This window comes from Pan paniscus, chromosome 7 (assembly GCF_029289425.2).
Source record: "Pan paniscus chromosome 7, NHGRI_mPanPan1-v2.0_pri, whole genome shotgun sequence".
Classification (NCBI taxonomy): domain Eukaryota; kingdom Metazoa; phylum Chordata; class Mammalia; order Primates; family Hominidae; genus Pan; species Pan paniscus.
In genome coordinates this window covers 30,367,888-30,384,760 of record NC_073256.2, presented here as the reverse complement: position 1 = coordinate 30,384,760, position 16,873 = coordinate 30,367,888, and the positions used below count along the sequence as shown (strand labels likewise).

The window sequence follows — 16,873 nt, the reverse complement described above, 5'->3', positions numbered from 1 at the left end:
TCACTCTCCTGAGAAGCCGGGAGCCTTCCTCGCTCAGAGCCCTCATGTGTCAGAGAAGTCTGAGGGTCCCCGTGTTCGTGTCCCACCGAGCGTCCTCTATGAGGACCTTCAGGTTTCCTCTTCCTCAGAGGACAGCGATTCTGACCTGGAGTGAGACTGCAGGTGGCAGGGGCTCCTTGGCCTCCAGCTCCCGTGACTTGGAGGGGACTGTGGGACTGAGGAGTGCAGAGCAGAGAGCAGACTCTGTGCGGTGACTCCGAAGCTCCCCGGCTGTGGCGCTTCTGTGGATGTGGGAGCCCAGGCCAGGCAGGGAGCAGATGCAGGGACTCTGCCTCATTGAATTCTGGTGAGGGACGTTGTAGTTCGCGTGGTTCTCCGGAAACGCACCAGGAAAAGCTTCCGTGCCAGAGATTCGTTGCCTCAGAAACTGCGTGACGCGCAGGAGTCAGACTTCCGCTGGGACGTCAATAGGAAACTGGGGAATTACTGTGTATTTGCTCTCTAGATGACTGAATAAGAGAAAAGTTAGGGAACCCTGAGAGGTGCAGCCCTTCCGCTGTGCCCCGCCCTGAGAGCAGTGTTTCGGACGCTGGGAAGCGTGCTGTGCAGAGCGCTCTCGGGGTCTTTCCTCAGCCTCGAAAACTGGGCTGTGGAATGCCTTTGTACATGTGTGTGTTTAATTGGTTTTGAAGTGAATAAAATTCTCAAAAAGATGACATATTGTCTTTTGACTCTCATTCCGTGTTTGTGTTTAACTGATTTTCCGAGTGAAGGGGTGGCCTGCCCCTCCACACCTGTGGGTGTTTCTAGTCGGGTGGGATGAGAGACGGAGAGAAGAAATAAGACACAGAGACAAAGTATAGGGAGACAACAGTGGGTCCAGGGGACCGGCACTCAGCACACCAAGGACCTGCACCGGCACCGGCCTCTGAGTTCCCTCAGTTTTTATTGATTATGATTTTCATTATTTCAGCAAAAAGGAATGTAGTAGGAGAGCAGGGTGATAATAAGGAGAAGGTCAACAACAACAACAACAAAAAAAACACACGTGAGCCAAAGAATCTATATCATTACTAAGTTCAAGGGAAGGTACTATGCCCGGACGTGCACGTAGGCCAGATTTATGTTTCTCTCCACCCAAACATCTCAGCGGAGTAAAGAATAACAAGGCAGCATTACTGCCAACACGTCTCGCCTCCCGCCACAGGGCAGCTTTTCTCCGAGCTCAGAGTTGAACAAATGTACGATCGGGCTTTACACCGAGACATTCAGTTGCCAGGGGCAAGCAGGAGACAGTGGCCTTCCTGCATCTCAACTGCAAGAGGCTTTCCTCTTTGACTAATCCACCTCAGCACAGACCCATTACGGGTGTCAGGCTGGGGGACAGTCAGGTCTTTCCCATCCCACGAGGCCATATTTCAGACTGTCACATGGGGAGAAACCTGGGACAATACCCTGCTTTCAAGGGCAGAGGTCCCTGTGGCTTTCCACGGTGCATTGTGCCCCTGGTTTATTGAGACTAGAGAATGGCAATGACTTTTACCAAGTATACTGCTCGTAAACATTTGGTTAACAAGGCACGCCCTGCACAGCCCTAGATCCCTTAAGCCTCGATGTTATACAACACAGGTTTTTGTGAGCTCCAAGTTGGGTCAAAGGGGCCGCGGCAAAGCTACAAATGATCAACATCTCAGCAAAGCAATTGTTTAAAGTACAGGTCTTTTTCAAAATGGAGTCTCTTATGTCTTCCCCTTCTACATAGACACAGTGACAGTCTGATCTCCCTTTCTTTACCCTACATCCAAGGGCTTGAACATTTCTTGACTTGTTGGCAATCCAAATCGTTATGTCTCCGAAACAGAGTTGACTGAGGGGACCGCAGGGCTGGGCAGGACCTTTGACTTCGTATACAACCACAGGAGCAAGAAAACCTCAGCCCCACTCTACTAACACGCACCTAGTAAAATTCCACCAACCGAATCTCACCCACGCTAACACGTGGGGAGCGTTGCTTGCACCACGGGTCCCCATTTGGCTCAACCGCCGATGCCAAGTGTGTGGTTCCAGTTGCGACGGCCCCCCGTGAAGTGGCTTCCGGATGTGCGAATGAACCAGGCAGAGTTTCACTGGCCAAATAGACCCCAGCAAAGCTGAAGTCAACTCCCACATTTGGGATGTACTTCAGAGGTAAAACATTCATCCCGTCTTCTTTCCGGATGTCTGACACCGTGGTTCTCCCCCTGATCCCAAGAGTAGCTGAGGTAGAGACTCACTGAAAGATCTAGGCAGGGAGATCCCATCATGCACAGGCTCTCTCCATTCTCTGACCTGGGAACAACTCTGAGCAGGATTCCACATCTAGGGGGCCTCGGAACTGAGCGGGATTTTCTGAGACACACCAAATGGCTGCTCCCTTTCCGCCGCTGTTGAGGGTCGTTATCTGGATTATCCAGATCACCTAGAAAGTATCCGTATCCAGAATCAATAAGATCAACTCTCTGCTCCTCTGACAGCAGAAGGAGCAGGACCATAAGGAACCAAAGAGCGTGGAAGGAAACGATGTGACAGGAAAGCTCAGAGAACGGCCACAGGGGGTCGTCAGCAGGCCTTCCAACCTGAATCATGAATAATTAATGAAGCGCAAATCAAGGGGGACTCGAGTTTCAGCAGGAGCAATTCATCCAACGGGAGATCGCCGGAGGGCCAACACGATTGAGAGACTGGGAGCCGGGTGCAGTGTCAAAGGGGACGCGACTGGTTCCAAAGCTCAAGAACACCATGGGGTCACTTGGGCTACGTGAGAAAATGCCCCAGTGTGCTGGTTCATCATTCCGACTCCTGCCTGTCTCTTCCCGTCCAAGGAACATGGACCCTAAGTCGTGCAGCTGCAGATGACCATGGGCAGAATTAGGGGCCGTGGCACAAAAGTTCACCGACGCGGGAGTTCCACAGAAGGTGCGGTGGATCTTCGCAAATCCAGAGACATGGCAATGGGACCCAGGGAATTAGAGCCTCACAGGCGTCTGGGAGACTTTTCAGGCATAATGCCTGGAGTCGCAAGACGAGCTGAAAAAGGAGCCAGGCACTGAAGGACAAAGCGTTGTTGACTTTCCTCATCTGTGTTTCCCAGTGCGGTCCAATTCACGGTGGTTTCCAAGCGCCTCCTGGAGGAGAAAACACATGAGGGTGCGGTCAGGGTTCTCTGCTGACAGACTTACCTTGGGGAAGAAAGAGAAGCTCTGAAGATGGATCATGGCCGTGACTGCATGTCAAGGAGAATCTCCTTGATGACACTGAGGCCCACGTCGAGATAGACTAAATGTGGTCCAATTAAAAGGTGTCTATTTTACCACATTTTTTTAAAACAAAACAAAACAAAACAAAACAAAAAGATGGAAAAGAAGACAGGGGTACAGGCACCAGTGTTACATGTCTGACGGGGAGCATCTATTCTTCAAAGCTTGCAGCTGTACACGTAGGTTTTAGAATGTCTGTCAGCAGTGGACATGATCTTAGAGTGGGCTATGCAGATAGACCTTCCCAGGTCACGTAATTGGATTAAGTTAATTGCAATGAAGGTAGAGGTAACTGATTAGGTTAGGGTACGTTCCATGTCAGGTGACCAGAGGCAGTATAAAAGGCAGCCTGGAAAGCAGAGGTCCCTCTCCGCCCCTTCCTCCGTCGTCCTGGATGCTGCATCGCTTCCAGCGGGGCTGCTCCAGCACCTCCCCATCTCAGCGCCAGCCGGGGAAAGCAAGTAGACATGTAATTTCAGGTTAGTTTCACTGAACTATTGTTTTTTTCACGCAATCCCTGAGGGGTGTGGGGGTGGGGGGAAGAGACACAGGAGGCCGAAAGAAACCGATCACACTGGGGCTTGCTGGTGGGGAAGGATGTGTTCTCGTTACTAGTAATTCTTGCAACAGAAAACGAGAAAACATATCCGTCTCCACATGTGGGATAAGACCAAGATGGGAATGCGAAAAGAAATGTACTGCAGCATGCTGAATTGGTGGGTAAATGGAAAAAGGACTTTGGAAAAAAGGGTGGTTTGCCCTTCAGCCGTGTAAGACGTCGATGCGATGTGGCACTTGTTCCCCGTTTGTTCAGATGAATTCGTGTGGTATGCGTAAAATACCAGAAAAAATAAATAAGTAAAGAGGGGCTGGAGCTAAAGCCAAAAGGTAGAACAGGAAAGACCATCACCTGCTAGTGTGGTAGAGAGGAAGGTAACTTCTCTCTATGAATTTGTGTTTGGAAGTTGCCTAATGAAATGGCCAGAGTAGCGATTCAAGTTGTCACAGGAAGCATCCCTTATCCCTGACTTCAAACAGACCTGCCAAAGGTTGGCACAAGCCATGCCCTGTGTCTTCGATCATTCTGTCCGTCAAGGGAGATAGAATCACCGTGTCTTCTACCGGAGTGAATCGTGAGAGACCTAAGTCCAGTCTCCAGAATCAGTTGCTTGTTTGGGGTTGAAAGCTCAACTCCCCATACCTAGGCCACAGGCCCTGTGGCAGGTGCGGTTTACTCTTGGACTAGGTAGTCATGGCAGAGGAACACACAGTATCCGAGGATGCACACAGCACATTGTGTTCTACAGATTTGACCGACTGGTGGTGAGGTCTCCTCATGACCACACCGGCAGGGAGTTAGCAGGTGGCTTCCTGTGGGTGTGTGAATATCCAATGTGCTTAACCATCGACATGTGTGTGTTTGTGTGTGTTTCAGGTGACCCAACAGTCAACCCCTGAAAAAGGCGGTCACAAAACCCCCAGGCGACGAAGATGATGGCACGTCGGGACCCCAAATCTTGGGCCAAGAGACTGGTGAGAGCCCAGACCCTCCAGAAGCAGCGGAGGGCCCCAGTTGGGCCAAGGGCTCCCCCGCCCGATGAAGAAGATCCCAGGGTAAGTCTAGCCCTGGATCTCTTGGGTATCGGGGTGGGGGTGGGGACGGGGGGAGGGGGTGTCACACGGTCCTCAGAGACTGGGTTGGATTCCAAAGAGCTCTGTCACCACCACCCAGGTTGCTTTTCCCATCCAAGGTGGGCGTGGCTTGGGACCTTCTCCCCGGCCCGATAGGTCCCTTGAGAGACTCTTGGGGGCAACCTCCCTTTCTACTTAGAGTCCTGTGTAGCCACGTTTGGCTGTGTTGTTGACTTCGGGTTCACCGTCGTGCCCCTTGGAACCTTGAGTCCTTCCTTTCAGAGTTCCTCCGTCACGTGGGCTTTGGGAGGGAACATCGTATCCGAACTCTCCCAGCACTTAACTGCCCCCATGCCGGTGTCCCCTCTTTGGAATCCTTATTCAGCTCTGAATTCACAATCCGTCCCAATGTGGACGTGGGATCGCTGCCTGTGGCTTCAGCTCACTCACCGACATCACTTCCTTTCCACCCACAGCTCAAGTGCAAGAACTGCGGGGCCTTTGGCCACACGGCCAGAAGTACCAGGTGCCCCATGAAGTGCTGGAAGGCAGCCCTGGTTCCAGCGACCTTGGGGGAAAAGGAAGGGAAGGAAAACCTGAAACCATGGAAGCCCCAGGTTGAAGCCAACCCGGGGCCCTTGAACAAGGATAAGGGAGAGAAGGAAGAGAGACCAAGGTGAGCAGTGGGAGGGGTTTTCACCACTCTTAGGGTACTGCCTCCTAAGGACATGGTGTCTCTGCACCTGCACACCGTGTGCCTTTCCGTCTCCGGGCCAGGGAAGGAACGCTGCAGAGAAATAGGCCGGAGCTCCGTGTCCTCCGGGGTTCCACACCCAGGAGCTCCTTTGGCTCTGGGAGATTCAGGGACGGGGAGAGGCGGGGGCGCTTCGTGCACGTTCCCCACGACAGGGGGAAAAGCGATGGAATCCAAATCACAGTCCTTAGTTGGGAAGCCTAGAGGGCCACCTGGGGGACGGGAAGGTTGGCACGTGAGGGAAGGTGCAGAGGCGGAAAGGGCACCAGATGTCCATTTCTGTATCACAAAACACGGAACGGGGCTGGGCCCCACACAGGGTTCTCCCTGTCTCCTGGGGAAAACCAGGGGGCACGGCCTGACCTTTTTCTGTTCTGCAGGCAACAAGACCCGCAGAGGAAGGCTCTCCTCCACATATTTTCTGGGAAACCTCCAGAGAAGCCGCTGCCGAATCGAAATGGATCCACGGAATCTTCTGATTATCTGAGGGTGAGAGTCACCCCGAGCCCCTGGTCCTTTTCTCCTCTAGGTCACCCTGGTTGATTTCCTTTCAGCTTCCCGTCTGCGGGAGGAAATCGGGGAACCCCTCTTTCTTGCCTTCTTGGGGTCAGGGACTCCACGATCCTTCCAGGTCAATTTGATTCCAGGCCAAGGCATCTGAAGATGCCGTATTTCCTGTTGCTTTCTTTCTGTCCAATTATGGCAAGCCTGCCAACAACATGTTCCTAGCGGCATGAGGAAATTAGTCCCTCAGAGGCCCCAAACGTGGAGAAGGCTAAACCCAGGAACATGCATGTGTCCAGAGAAGACGTCCTGAGTACCCTCGAGCCACCAACCTGCCTTCGGAAGGACATCAGTCCGTTCCACTTCATGGAAGGCTGAGTGGAGGCGCTTTGATCCAGTTAATGCCCAAGACGCGATCTTTTGAACAATGGTGTGCTTAGATCAGCTACACATAGCTCGAGAGCGCATCTTTCATGTGTCTTGTCCTGATCAGCACTCAGGTGGAGGGTCTGTCCCTACTTCCAAGGACCGCCTGTCGATACTGTACTAAGAATTTCATGGCGTGTGCACCTTGTCTTTGGATGTGCTTGATTTTCACGTTGGCTCCATGCGGAGGAACTTCTAACCTGTGTTGTTTCCTCTCTTTCAGGTTGCAAGCGGGCCAATGCCGGTCCACACAACCAGTAAGAGGCCGCGCCTGGGCCCTGTCCTCGCTGATCGCTCAGCTACCGAAAGGTCTGACAGGGGCTCCGTCCTGGCTTCGCCGTCTCCCCTCAGAAAAGCCAGTCTGAGCTCCTCCTCAAGTCTTGGACCAAAGGAAAGACAGACAGGGGCTGCGGCCGACATCCCTCAGCCTGCAGTCAGGCAGCAGGGCCCCGAGCCTCTCCTCGTGGTGAAGCCGACACACAGCAGCCCTGAGGGTGGCTGCCGAGAAGTTCCCCAGGCTGCCTCCAAAACCCACGGCCTGCTCCAGGCCATCAGACCCCAGGCACAGGACAAACGTCCTGCGGTGACCTCACAGCCCTGCCCGCCAGCCGCCACACACAGCTTGGGCCTAGGCTCCAATCTCAGCTTCGGGCCAGGAGCCAAGAGACCTGCCCAGGCTCGGATTCAGGCTTGCCTGAACTTCCCCAAGAAACCGAGACTGGGTCCCTTCCAGATCCCCGAAAGCGCCATCCAGGGAGGTGAGCTGGGGGCCCCGGAGAATCTCCAACCTCCGCCAGCCGCAACCGAACTTGGACCAAGTACGTCGCCCCAGATGGGCAGGAGGACACCCGCCCAGGTGCCCAGCGTCGACCGGCAGCCTCCGCACAGCAGACTTTGCCTGCCTACTGCCCAGGCCTGCACCATGTCCCATCACCCAGCGGCCAGCCATGATGGGGCCCAGCCTCTCAGAGTGCTCTTCCGGAGACTGGAAAACGGACGCTGGAGCTCCAGCCTCCTGGCGGCCCCCTCATTTCACTCTCCTGAGAAGCCGGGAGCCTTCCTCGCTCAGAGCCCTCATGTGTCAGAGAAGTCTGAGGGTCCCCGTGTTCGTGTCCCACCGAGCGTCCTCTATGAGGACCTTCAGGTTTCCTCCTCCTCAGAGGACAGCGATTCTGACCTGGAGTGAGACTGCAGGTGGCAGGGGCTCCTTGGCCTCCAGCTCCCGTGACTTGGAGGGGACTGTGGGACTGAGGAGTGCAGAGCAGAGAGCAGACTCTGTGCGGTGACTCCGAAGCTCCCCGGCTGTGGCGCTTCTGTGGATGTGGGAGCCCAGGCCAGGCAGGGAGCAGATGCAGGGACTCTGCCTCATTGAATTCTGGTGAGGGACGTTGTAGTTCGCGTGGTTCTCCGGAAACGCGCCAGGAAAAGCTTCCGTGCCAGAGATTCGTTGCCTCAGAAACTGCGTGACGCGCAGGAGTCAGACTTCCGCTGGGACGTCAATAGGAAACTGGGGAATTACTGTGTATTTGCTCTCTAGATGACTGAATAAGAGAAAAGTTAGGGAACCCTGAGAGGTGCAGCCCTTCCGCTGTGCCCCGCCCTGAGAGCAGTGTTTCGGACGCTGGGAAGCGTGCTGTGCAGAGCGCTCTCGGGGTCTTTCCTCAGCCTCGAAAACTGGGCTGTGGAATGCCTTTGTACATGTGTGTGTTTAATTGGTTTTGAAGTGAATAAAATTCTCAAAAAGATGACATATTGTCTTTTGACTCTCATTCCGTGTTTGTGTTTAACTGATTTTCCGAGTGAAGGGGTGGCCTGCCCCTCCACACCTGTGGGTGTTTCTAGTCGGGTGGGATGAGAGACGGAGAGAAGAAATAAGACACAGAGACAAAGTATAGGGAGACAACAGTGGGTCCAGGGGACCGGCACTCAGCACACCAAGGACCTGCACCGGCACCGGCCTCTGAGTTCCCTCAGTTTTTATTGATTATGATTTTCATTATTTCAGCAAAAAGGAATGTAGTAGGAGAGCAGGGTGATAATAAGGAGAAGGTCAACAACAACAACAACAAAAAAAACACACGTGAGCCAAAGAATCTATATCATTACTAAGTTCAAGGGAAGGTACTATGCCCGGACGTGCACGTAGGCCAGATTTATGTTTCTCTCCACCCAAACATCTCAGCGGAGTAAAGAATAACAAGGCAGCATTACTGCCAACACGTCTCGCCTCCCGCCACAGGGCAGCTTTTCTCCGAGCTCAGAGTTGAACAAATGTACGATCGGGCTTTACACCGAGACATTCAGTTCCCAGGGGCAAGCAGCAGACAGTGGCCTTCCTGCATCTCAACTGCAAGAGGCTTTCCTCTTTGACTAATCCACCTCAGCACAGACCCATTACGGGTGTCAGGCTGGGGGACAGTCAGGTCTTTCCCATCCCACGAGGCCATATTTCAGACTGTCACATGGGGAGAAACCTGGGACAATACCCTGCTTTCAAGGGCAGAGGTCCCTGTGGCTTTCCACGGTGCATTGTGCCCCTGGTTTATTGAGACTAGAGAATGGCAATGACTTTTACCAAGTATACTGCTCGTAAACATTTGGTTAACAAGGCACGCCCTGCACAGCCCTAGATCCCTTAAGCCTCGATGTTATACAACACAGGTTTTTGTGAGCTCCAAGTTGGGTCAAAGGGGCCGCGGCAAAGCTACAAATGATCAACATCTCAGCAAAGCAATTGTTTAAAGTACAGGTCTTTTTCAAAATGGAGTCTCTTATGTCTTCCCCTTCTACATAGACACAGTGACAGTCTGATCTCCCTTTCTTTACCCTACATCCAAGGGCTTGAACATTTCTTGACTTGTTGGCAATCCAAATCGTTATGTCTCCGAAACAGAGTTGACTGAGGGGACCGCAGGGCTGGGCAGGACCTTTGACTTCGTATACAACCACAGGAGCAAGAAAACCTCAGCCCCACTCTACTAACACGCACCTAGTAAAATTCCACCAACCGAATCTCACCCACGCTAACACGTGGGGAGCGTTGCTTGCACCACGGGTCCCCATTTGGCTCAACCGCCGATGCCAAGTGTGTGGTTCCAGTTGCGACGGCCCCCCGTGAAGTGGCTTCCGGATGTGCGAATGAACCAGGCAGAGTTTCACTGGCCAAATAGACCCCAGCAAAGCTGAAGTCAACTCCCACATTTGGGATGTACTTCAGAGGTAAAACATTCATCCCGTCTTCTTTCCGGATGTCTGACACCGTGGTTCTCCCCCTGATCCTAAGAGTAGCTGAGGTAGAGACTCACTGAAAGATCTAGGCAGGGAGATCCCATCATGCACAGGCTCTCTCCATTCTCTGACCTGGGAACAACTCTGAGCAGGATTCCACATCTAGGGGGCCTCGGAACTGAGCGGGATTTTCTGAGACACACCAAATGGCTGCTCCCTTTCCGCCGCTGTTGAGGGTCGTTATCTGGATTATCCAGATCACCTAGAAAGTATCCGTATCCAGAATCAATAAGATCAACTCTCTGCTCCTCTGACAGCAGAAGGAGCAGGACCATAAGGAACCAAAGAGCGTGGAAGGAAACGATGTGACAGGAAAGCTCAGAGAACGGCCACAGGGGGTCGTCAGCAGGCCTTCCAACCTGAATCATGAATAATTAATGAAGCGCAAATCAAGGGGGACTCGAGTTTCAGCAGGAGCAATTCATCCAACGGGAGATCGCCGGAGGGCCAACACGATTGAGAGACTGGGAGCCGGGTGCAGTGTCAAAGGGGACGCGACTGGTTCCAAAGCTCAAGAACACCATGGGGTCACTTGGGCTACGTGAGAAAATGCCCCAGTGTGCTGGTTCATCATTCCGACTCCTGCCTGTCTCTTCCCGTCCAAGGAACATGGACCCTAAGTCGTGCAGCTGCAGATGACCATGGGCAGAATTAGGGGCCGTGGCACAAAAGTTCACCGACGCGGGAGTTCCACAGAAGGTGCGGTGGATCTTCGCAAATCCAGAGACATGGCAATGGGACCCAGGGAATTAGAGCCTCACAGGCGTCTGGGAGACTTTTCAGGCATAATGCCTGGAGTCGCAAGACGAGCTGAAAAAGGAGCCAGGCACTGAAGGACAAAGCGTTGTTGACTTTCCTCATCTGTGTTTCCCAGTGCGGTCCAATTCACGGTGGTTTCCAAGCGCCTCCTGGAGGAGAAAACACATGAGGGTGCGGTCAGGGTTCTCTGCTGACAGACTTACCTTGGGGAAGAAAGAGAAGCTCTGAAGATGGATCATGGCCGTGACTGCATGTCAAGGAGAATCTCCTTGATGACACTGAGGCCCACGTCGAGATAGACTAAATGTGGTCCAATTAAAAGGTGTCTATTTTACCACATTTTTTTAAAACAAAACAAAACAAAACAAAACAAAAAGATGGAAAAGAAGACAGGGGTACAGGCACCAGTGTTACATGTCTGACAGGGAGCATCTATTCTTCAAAGCTTGCAGCTGTACACGTAGGTTTTAGAATGTCTGTCAGCAGTGGACATGATCTTAGAGTGGGCTATGCAGATAGACCTTTCCAGGTCACGTAATTGGATTAAGTTAATTGCAATTAAGGTACAGGTAACTGATTAGGTTAGGGTACGTTCCATGTCAGGTGACAAGAGGCAGTATAAAAGGCAGCCTGGAAAGCAGAGGTCCCTCTCCGCCCCTTCCTCCGTCGTCCTGGATGCTGCCTCGCTTCCAGCGGGGCTGCTCCAGCACCTGCCCATCTCAGCGCCAGCCGGGGAAAGCAAGTAGACATGTAATTTCAGGTTAGTTTCACTGAACTATTGTTTTTTTCACGCAATCCCTGAGGGGTGTGGGGGTGGGGGGAAGAGACACAGGAGGCCGAAAGAAACCGATCACACTGGGGCTTGCTGGTGGGGAAGGATGTGTTCTCGTTACTAGTAATTCTTGCAACAGAAAACGAGAAAACATATCCGTCTCCACATGTGGGATAAGACCAAGATGGGAATGCGAAAAGAAATGTACTGCAGCATGCTGAATTGGTGGGTAAATGGAAAAAGGACTTTGGAAAAAAGGGTGGTTTGCCCTTCAGCCGTGTAAGACGTCGATGCGATGTGGCACTTGTTCCCCGTTTGTTCAGATGAATTCGTGTGGTATGCGTAAAATACCAGAAAAAATAAATAAGTAAAGAGGGGCTGGAGCTAAAGCCAAAAGGTAGAACAGGAAAGACCATCACCTGCTAGTGTGGTAGAGAGGAAGGTAACTTCTCTCTATGAATTTGTGTTTGGAAGTTGCCTAATGAAATGGCCAGAGTAGCGATTCAAGTTGTCACAGGAAGCATCCCTTATCCCTGACTTCAAACAGACCTGCCAAAGGTTGGCACAAGCCATGCCCTGTGTCTTCGATCATTCTGTCCGTCAAGGGAGATAGAATCACCGTGTCTTCTACCGGAGTGAATCGTGAGAGACTTAAGTCCAGTCTCCAGAATCAGTTGCTTGTTTGGGGTTGAAAGCTCAACTCCCCATACCTAGGCCACGGGCCCTGTGGCAGGTGCGGTTTACTCTTGGACTAGGTAGTCATGGCAGAGGAACACACAGTATCCGAGGATGCACACAGCACATTGTGTTCTACAGATTTGACCGACTGGTGGTGAGGTCTCCTCATGTCCACACCGGCAGGGAGTTAGCAGGTGGCTTCCTGTGGGTGTGTGAATATCCAATGTGCTTAACCATCGACATGTGTGTGTTTGTGTGTGTTTCAGGTGACCCAACAGTCAACCCCTGAAAAAGGCGGTCACAAAACCCCCAGGCGACGAAGATGATGGCACGTTGGGACCCCAAATCTTGGGCCAAGAGACTGGTGAGAGCCCAGACCCTCCAGAAGCAGCGGAGGGCCCCAGTTGGGCCAAGGGCTCCCCCGCCCGATGAAGAAGATCCCAGGGTAAGTCTAGCCCTGGATCTCTTGGGTATCGGGGTGGGGGTGGGGACGGGGGGAGGGGGTGTCACACGGTCCTCAGAGACTGGGTTGGATTCCAAAGAGCTCTGTCACCACCACCCAGGTTGCTTTTCCCATCCAAGGTGGGCGTGGCTTGGGACCTTCTCCCCGGCCCGATAGGTCCCTTGAGAGACTCTTGGGGGCAACCTCCCTTTCTACTTAGAGTCCTGTGTAGCCACGTTTGGCTGTGTTGTTGACTTCGGGTTCACCGTCGTGCCCCTTGGAACCTTGAGTCCTTCCTTTCAAAGTTCCTCCGTCACGTGGGCTTTGGGAGGGAACATCGTATCCGAACTCTCCCAGCACTTAACGGCCCCCATGCCGGTGTCCCCTCTTTGGAATCCTTATTCAGCTCTGAATTCACAATCCGTCCCAATGTGGACGTGGGATCGCTGCCTGTGGCTTCAGCTCACTCACCGACATCACTTCCTTTCCACCCACAGCTCAAGTGCAAGAACTGCGGGGCCTTTGGCCACACGGCCAGAAGTACCAGGTGCCCCATGAAGTGCTGGAAGGCAGCCCTGGTTCCAGCGACCTTGGGGGAAAAGGAAGGGAAGGAAAACCTGAAACCATGGAAGCCCCAGGTTGAAGCCAACCCGGGGCCCTTGAACAAGGATAAGGGAGAGAAGGAAGAGAGACCAAGGTGAGCAGTGGGAGGGGTTTTCACCACTCTTAGGGTACTGCCTCCTAAGGACATGGTGTCTCTGCACCTGCACACCGTGTGCCTTTCCGTCTCCGGGCCAGGGAAGGAACGCTGCAGAGAAATAGGCCGGAGCTCCGTGTCCTCCGGGGTTCCACACCCAGGAGCTCCTTTGGCTCTGGGAGATTCAGGGACGGGGAGAGGCGGGGGCGCTTCGTGCACGTTCCCCACGACAGGGGGAAAAGCGATGGAATCCAAATCACAGTCCTTAGTTGGGAAGCCTAGAGGGCCACCTGGGGGACGGGAAGGTTGGCACGTGAGGGAAGGTGCAGAGGCGGAAAGGGCACCAGATGTCCATTTCTGTATCACAAAACACGGAACGGGGCTGGGCCCCACACAGGGTTCTCCCTGTCTCCTGGGGAAAACCAGGGGGCACGGCCTGACCTTTTTCTGTTCTGCAGGCAACAAGACCCGCAGAGGAAGGCTCTCCTCCACATATTTTCTGGGAAACCTCCAGAGAAGCCGCTGCCGAATCGAAAAGGATCCACGGAATCTTCTGATTATCTGAGGGTGAGAGTCACCCCGGGCCCCTGGTCCTTTTCTCCTCTAGGTCACCCTGGTTGATTTCCTTTCAGCTTCCCGTCTGCGGGAGGAAATCGGGGAACCCCTCTTTCTTGCCTTCTTGGGGTCAGGGACTCCACGATCCTTCCAGGTCAATTTGATTCCAGGCCAAGGCATCTGAAGATGCCGTATTTCCTGTTGCTTTCTTTCTGTCCAATTATGGCAAGCCTGCCAACAACATGTTCCTAGCGGCATGAGGAAATTAGTCCCTCAGAGGCCCCAAACGTGGAGAAGGCTAAACCCAGGAACATGCATGTGTCCAGAGAAGACGTCCTGAGTACCCTTGAGCCACCAACCTGCCTTCGGAAGGGCATCAGTCCGTTCCACTTCATGGAAGGCTGAGTGGAGGCGCTTTGATCCAGTTAATGCCCAAGACGCGATCTTTTGAACAATGGTGTGCTTAGATCAGCTACACATAGCTCGAGAGCGCATCTTTCATGTGTCTTGTCCTGATCAGCACTCAGGTGGAGGGTCTGTCCCTACTTCCAAGGACCGCCTGTCGATACTGTACTAAGAATTTCATGGCGTGTGCACCTTGTCTTTGGATGTGCTTGATTTTCACGTTGGCTCCATGCGGAGGAACTTCTAACCTGTGTTGTTTCCTCTCTTTCAGGTTGCAAGCGGGCCAATGCCGGTCCACACAACCAGTAAGAGGCCGCGCCTGGGCCCTGTCCTCGCTGATCGCTCAGCTACCGAAAGGTCTGACAGGGGCTCCGTCCTGGCTTCGCCGTCTCCCCTCAGAAAAGCCAGTCTGAGCTCCTCCTCAAGTCTTGGACCAAAGGAAAGACAGACAGGGGCTGCGGCCGACATCCCTCAGCCTGCAGTCAGGCAGCAGGGCCCCGAGCCTCTCCTCGTGGTGAAGCCGACACACAGCAGCCCTGAGGGTGGCTGCCGAGAAGTTCCCCAGGCTGCCTCCAAAACCCACGGCCTGCTCCAGGCCATCAGACCCCAGGCACAGGACAAACGTCCTGCGGTGCCCTCACAGCCCTGCCCGCCAGCCGCCACACACAGCTTGGGCCTAGGCTCCAATCTCAGCTTCGGGCCAGGAGCCAAGAGACCTGCTCAGGCTCGGATTCAGTCTTTCCTGAACTTCCCCAAGAAACCGAGACTGGGTCCCTTCCAGATCCCCGAAAGCGCCATCCAGGGAGGTGAGCTGGGGGCCCCGGAGAATCTCCAACCTCCGCCAGCCACAACCGAACTTGGACCAAGTACGTCGCCCCAGATGGGCAGGAGGACACCCGCCCAGGTGCCCAGCGTCGACCGGCAGCCTCCGCACAGCAGACCTTGCCTGCCTACTGCCCAGGCCTGCACCATGTCCCATCACCCAGCGGCCAGCCATGATGGGGCCCAGCCTCTCAGAGTGCTCTTCCGGAGACTGGAAAACGGACGCTGGAGCTCCAGCCTCCTGGCGGCCCCCTCATTTCACTCTCCTGAGAAGCCGGGAGCCTTCCTCGCTCAGAGCCCTCATGTGTCAGAGAAGTCTGAGGGTCCCCGTGTTCGTGTCCCACCGAGCGTCCTCTATGAGGACCTTCAGGTTTCCTCCTCCTCAGAGGACAGCGATTCTGACCTGGAGTGAGACTGCAGGTGGCAGGGGCTCCTTGGCCTCCAGCTCCCGTGACTTGGAGGGGACTGTGGGACTGAGGAGTGCAGAGCAGAGAGCAGACTCTGTGCGGTGACTCCGAAGCTCCCCGGCTGTGGCGCTTCTGTGGATGTGGGAGCCCAGGCCAGGCAGGGAGCAGATGCAGGGACTCTGCCTCATTGAATTCTGGTGAGGGACGTTGTAGTTCGCGTGGTTCTCCGGAAACGCGCCAGGAAAAGCTTCCGTGCCAGAGATTCGTTGCCTCAGAAACTGCGTGACGCGCAGGAGTCAGACTTCCGCTGGGACGTCAATAGGAAACTGGGGAATTACTGTGTATTTGCTCTCTAGATGACTGAATAAGGGAAAAGTTAGGGAACCCTGAGAGGTGCAGCCCTTCCGCTGTGCCCCGCCCTGAGAGCAGTGTTTCGGACGCTGGGAAGCGTGCTGTGCAGAGCGCTCTCGGGGTCTTTCCTCAGCCTCGAAAACTGGGCTGTGGAATGCCTTTGTACATGTGTGTGTTTAATTGGTTTTGAAGTGAATAAAATTCTCAAAAAGATGACATATTGTCTTTTGACTCTCATTCCGTGTTTGTGTTTAACTGATTTTCCGAGTGAAGGGGTGGCCTGCCCCTCCACACCTGTGGGTGTTTCTAGTCGGGTGGGATGAGAGACGGAGAGAAGAAATAAGACACAGAGACAAAGTATAGGGAGACAACAGTGGGTCCAGGGGACCGGCACTCAGCACACCAAGGACCTGCACCGGCACCGGCCTCTGAGTTCCCTCAGTTTTTATTGATTATGATTTTCATTATTTCAGCAAAAAGGAATGTAGTAGGAGAGCAGGGTGATAATAAGGAGAAGGTCAACAAAAAAAAAAAAAAAAAAAAAAAACACACGTGAGCCAAAGAATCTATATCATTACTAAGTTCAAGGGAAGGTACTATGCCCGGACGTGCACGTAGGCCAGATTTATGTTTCTCTCCACCCAAACATCTCAGCGGAGTAAAGAATAACAAGGCAGCATTACTGCCAACACGTCTCGCCTCCCGCCACAGGGCAGCTTTTCTCCGAGCTCAGAGTTGAACAAATGTACGATCGGGCTTTACACCGAGACATTCAGTTCCCAGGGGCAAGCAGGAGACAGTGGCCTTCCTGCATCTCAACTGCAAGAGGCTTTCCTCTTTGACTAATCCACCTCAGCACAGACCCATTACGGGTGTCAGGCTGGGGGACAGTCAGGTCTTTCCCATCCCACGAGGCCATATTTCAGACTGTCACATGGGGAGAAACCTTGGACAATACCCTGCTTTCAAGGGCAGAGGTCCCTGTGGCTTTCCACGGTGCATTGTGCCCCTGGTTTATTGAGACTAGAGAATGGCAATGACTTTTACCAAGTATACTGCTCGTAAACATTTGGTTAACAAGGCAC

The 16,873-nt window shown here is 53.5% G+C and overlaps 1 protein-coding gene across 1 annotated transcript; it reads left to right on the top strand.

Moving 5' to 3' along the window:
- Window positions 1-4,787: 4,787 nt before the first annotated feature.
- Window positions 4,788-7,798, top strand: LOC129398513 (protein FAM90A15-like). Its single transcript, XM_055116190.2, has 4 exons — window positions 4,788-4,910; window positions 5,405-5,604; window positions 6,063-6,171; window positions 6,836-7,798. Exons 1-4 carry the CDS (start codon window positions 4,788-4,790, stop codon window positions 7,796-7,798), a joined length of 1,395 nt encoding a protein of 464 aa, XP_054972165.2.
- The last annotated feature ends 9,075 nt before the right edge of the window (window positions 7,799-16,873 follow it).

What these genes read in the sequence shown, in the direction of transcription:
- LOC129398513 (XM_055116190.2), top strand. Translation starts at nt 4,788, where the DNA reads ATGATGGCACGTCGGGACCCCAAATCTTGGGCCAAGAGACTGGTGAGA. An exon ending in CCGATGAAGAAGATCCCAGG is followed by an intron (nt 4,911 to 5,404) that starts GTAAGTCTAGCC and finishes TTCCACCCACAG; the next exon opens with CTCAAGTGCAAGAACTGCGG. An exon ending in AATCTTCTGATTATCTGAGG is followed by an intron (nt 6,172 to 6,835) that starts GTGAGAGTCACC and finishes CCTCTCTTTCAG; the next exon opens with GTTGCAAGCGGGCCAATGCC.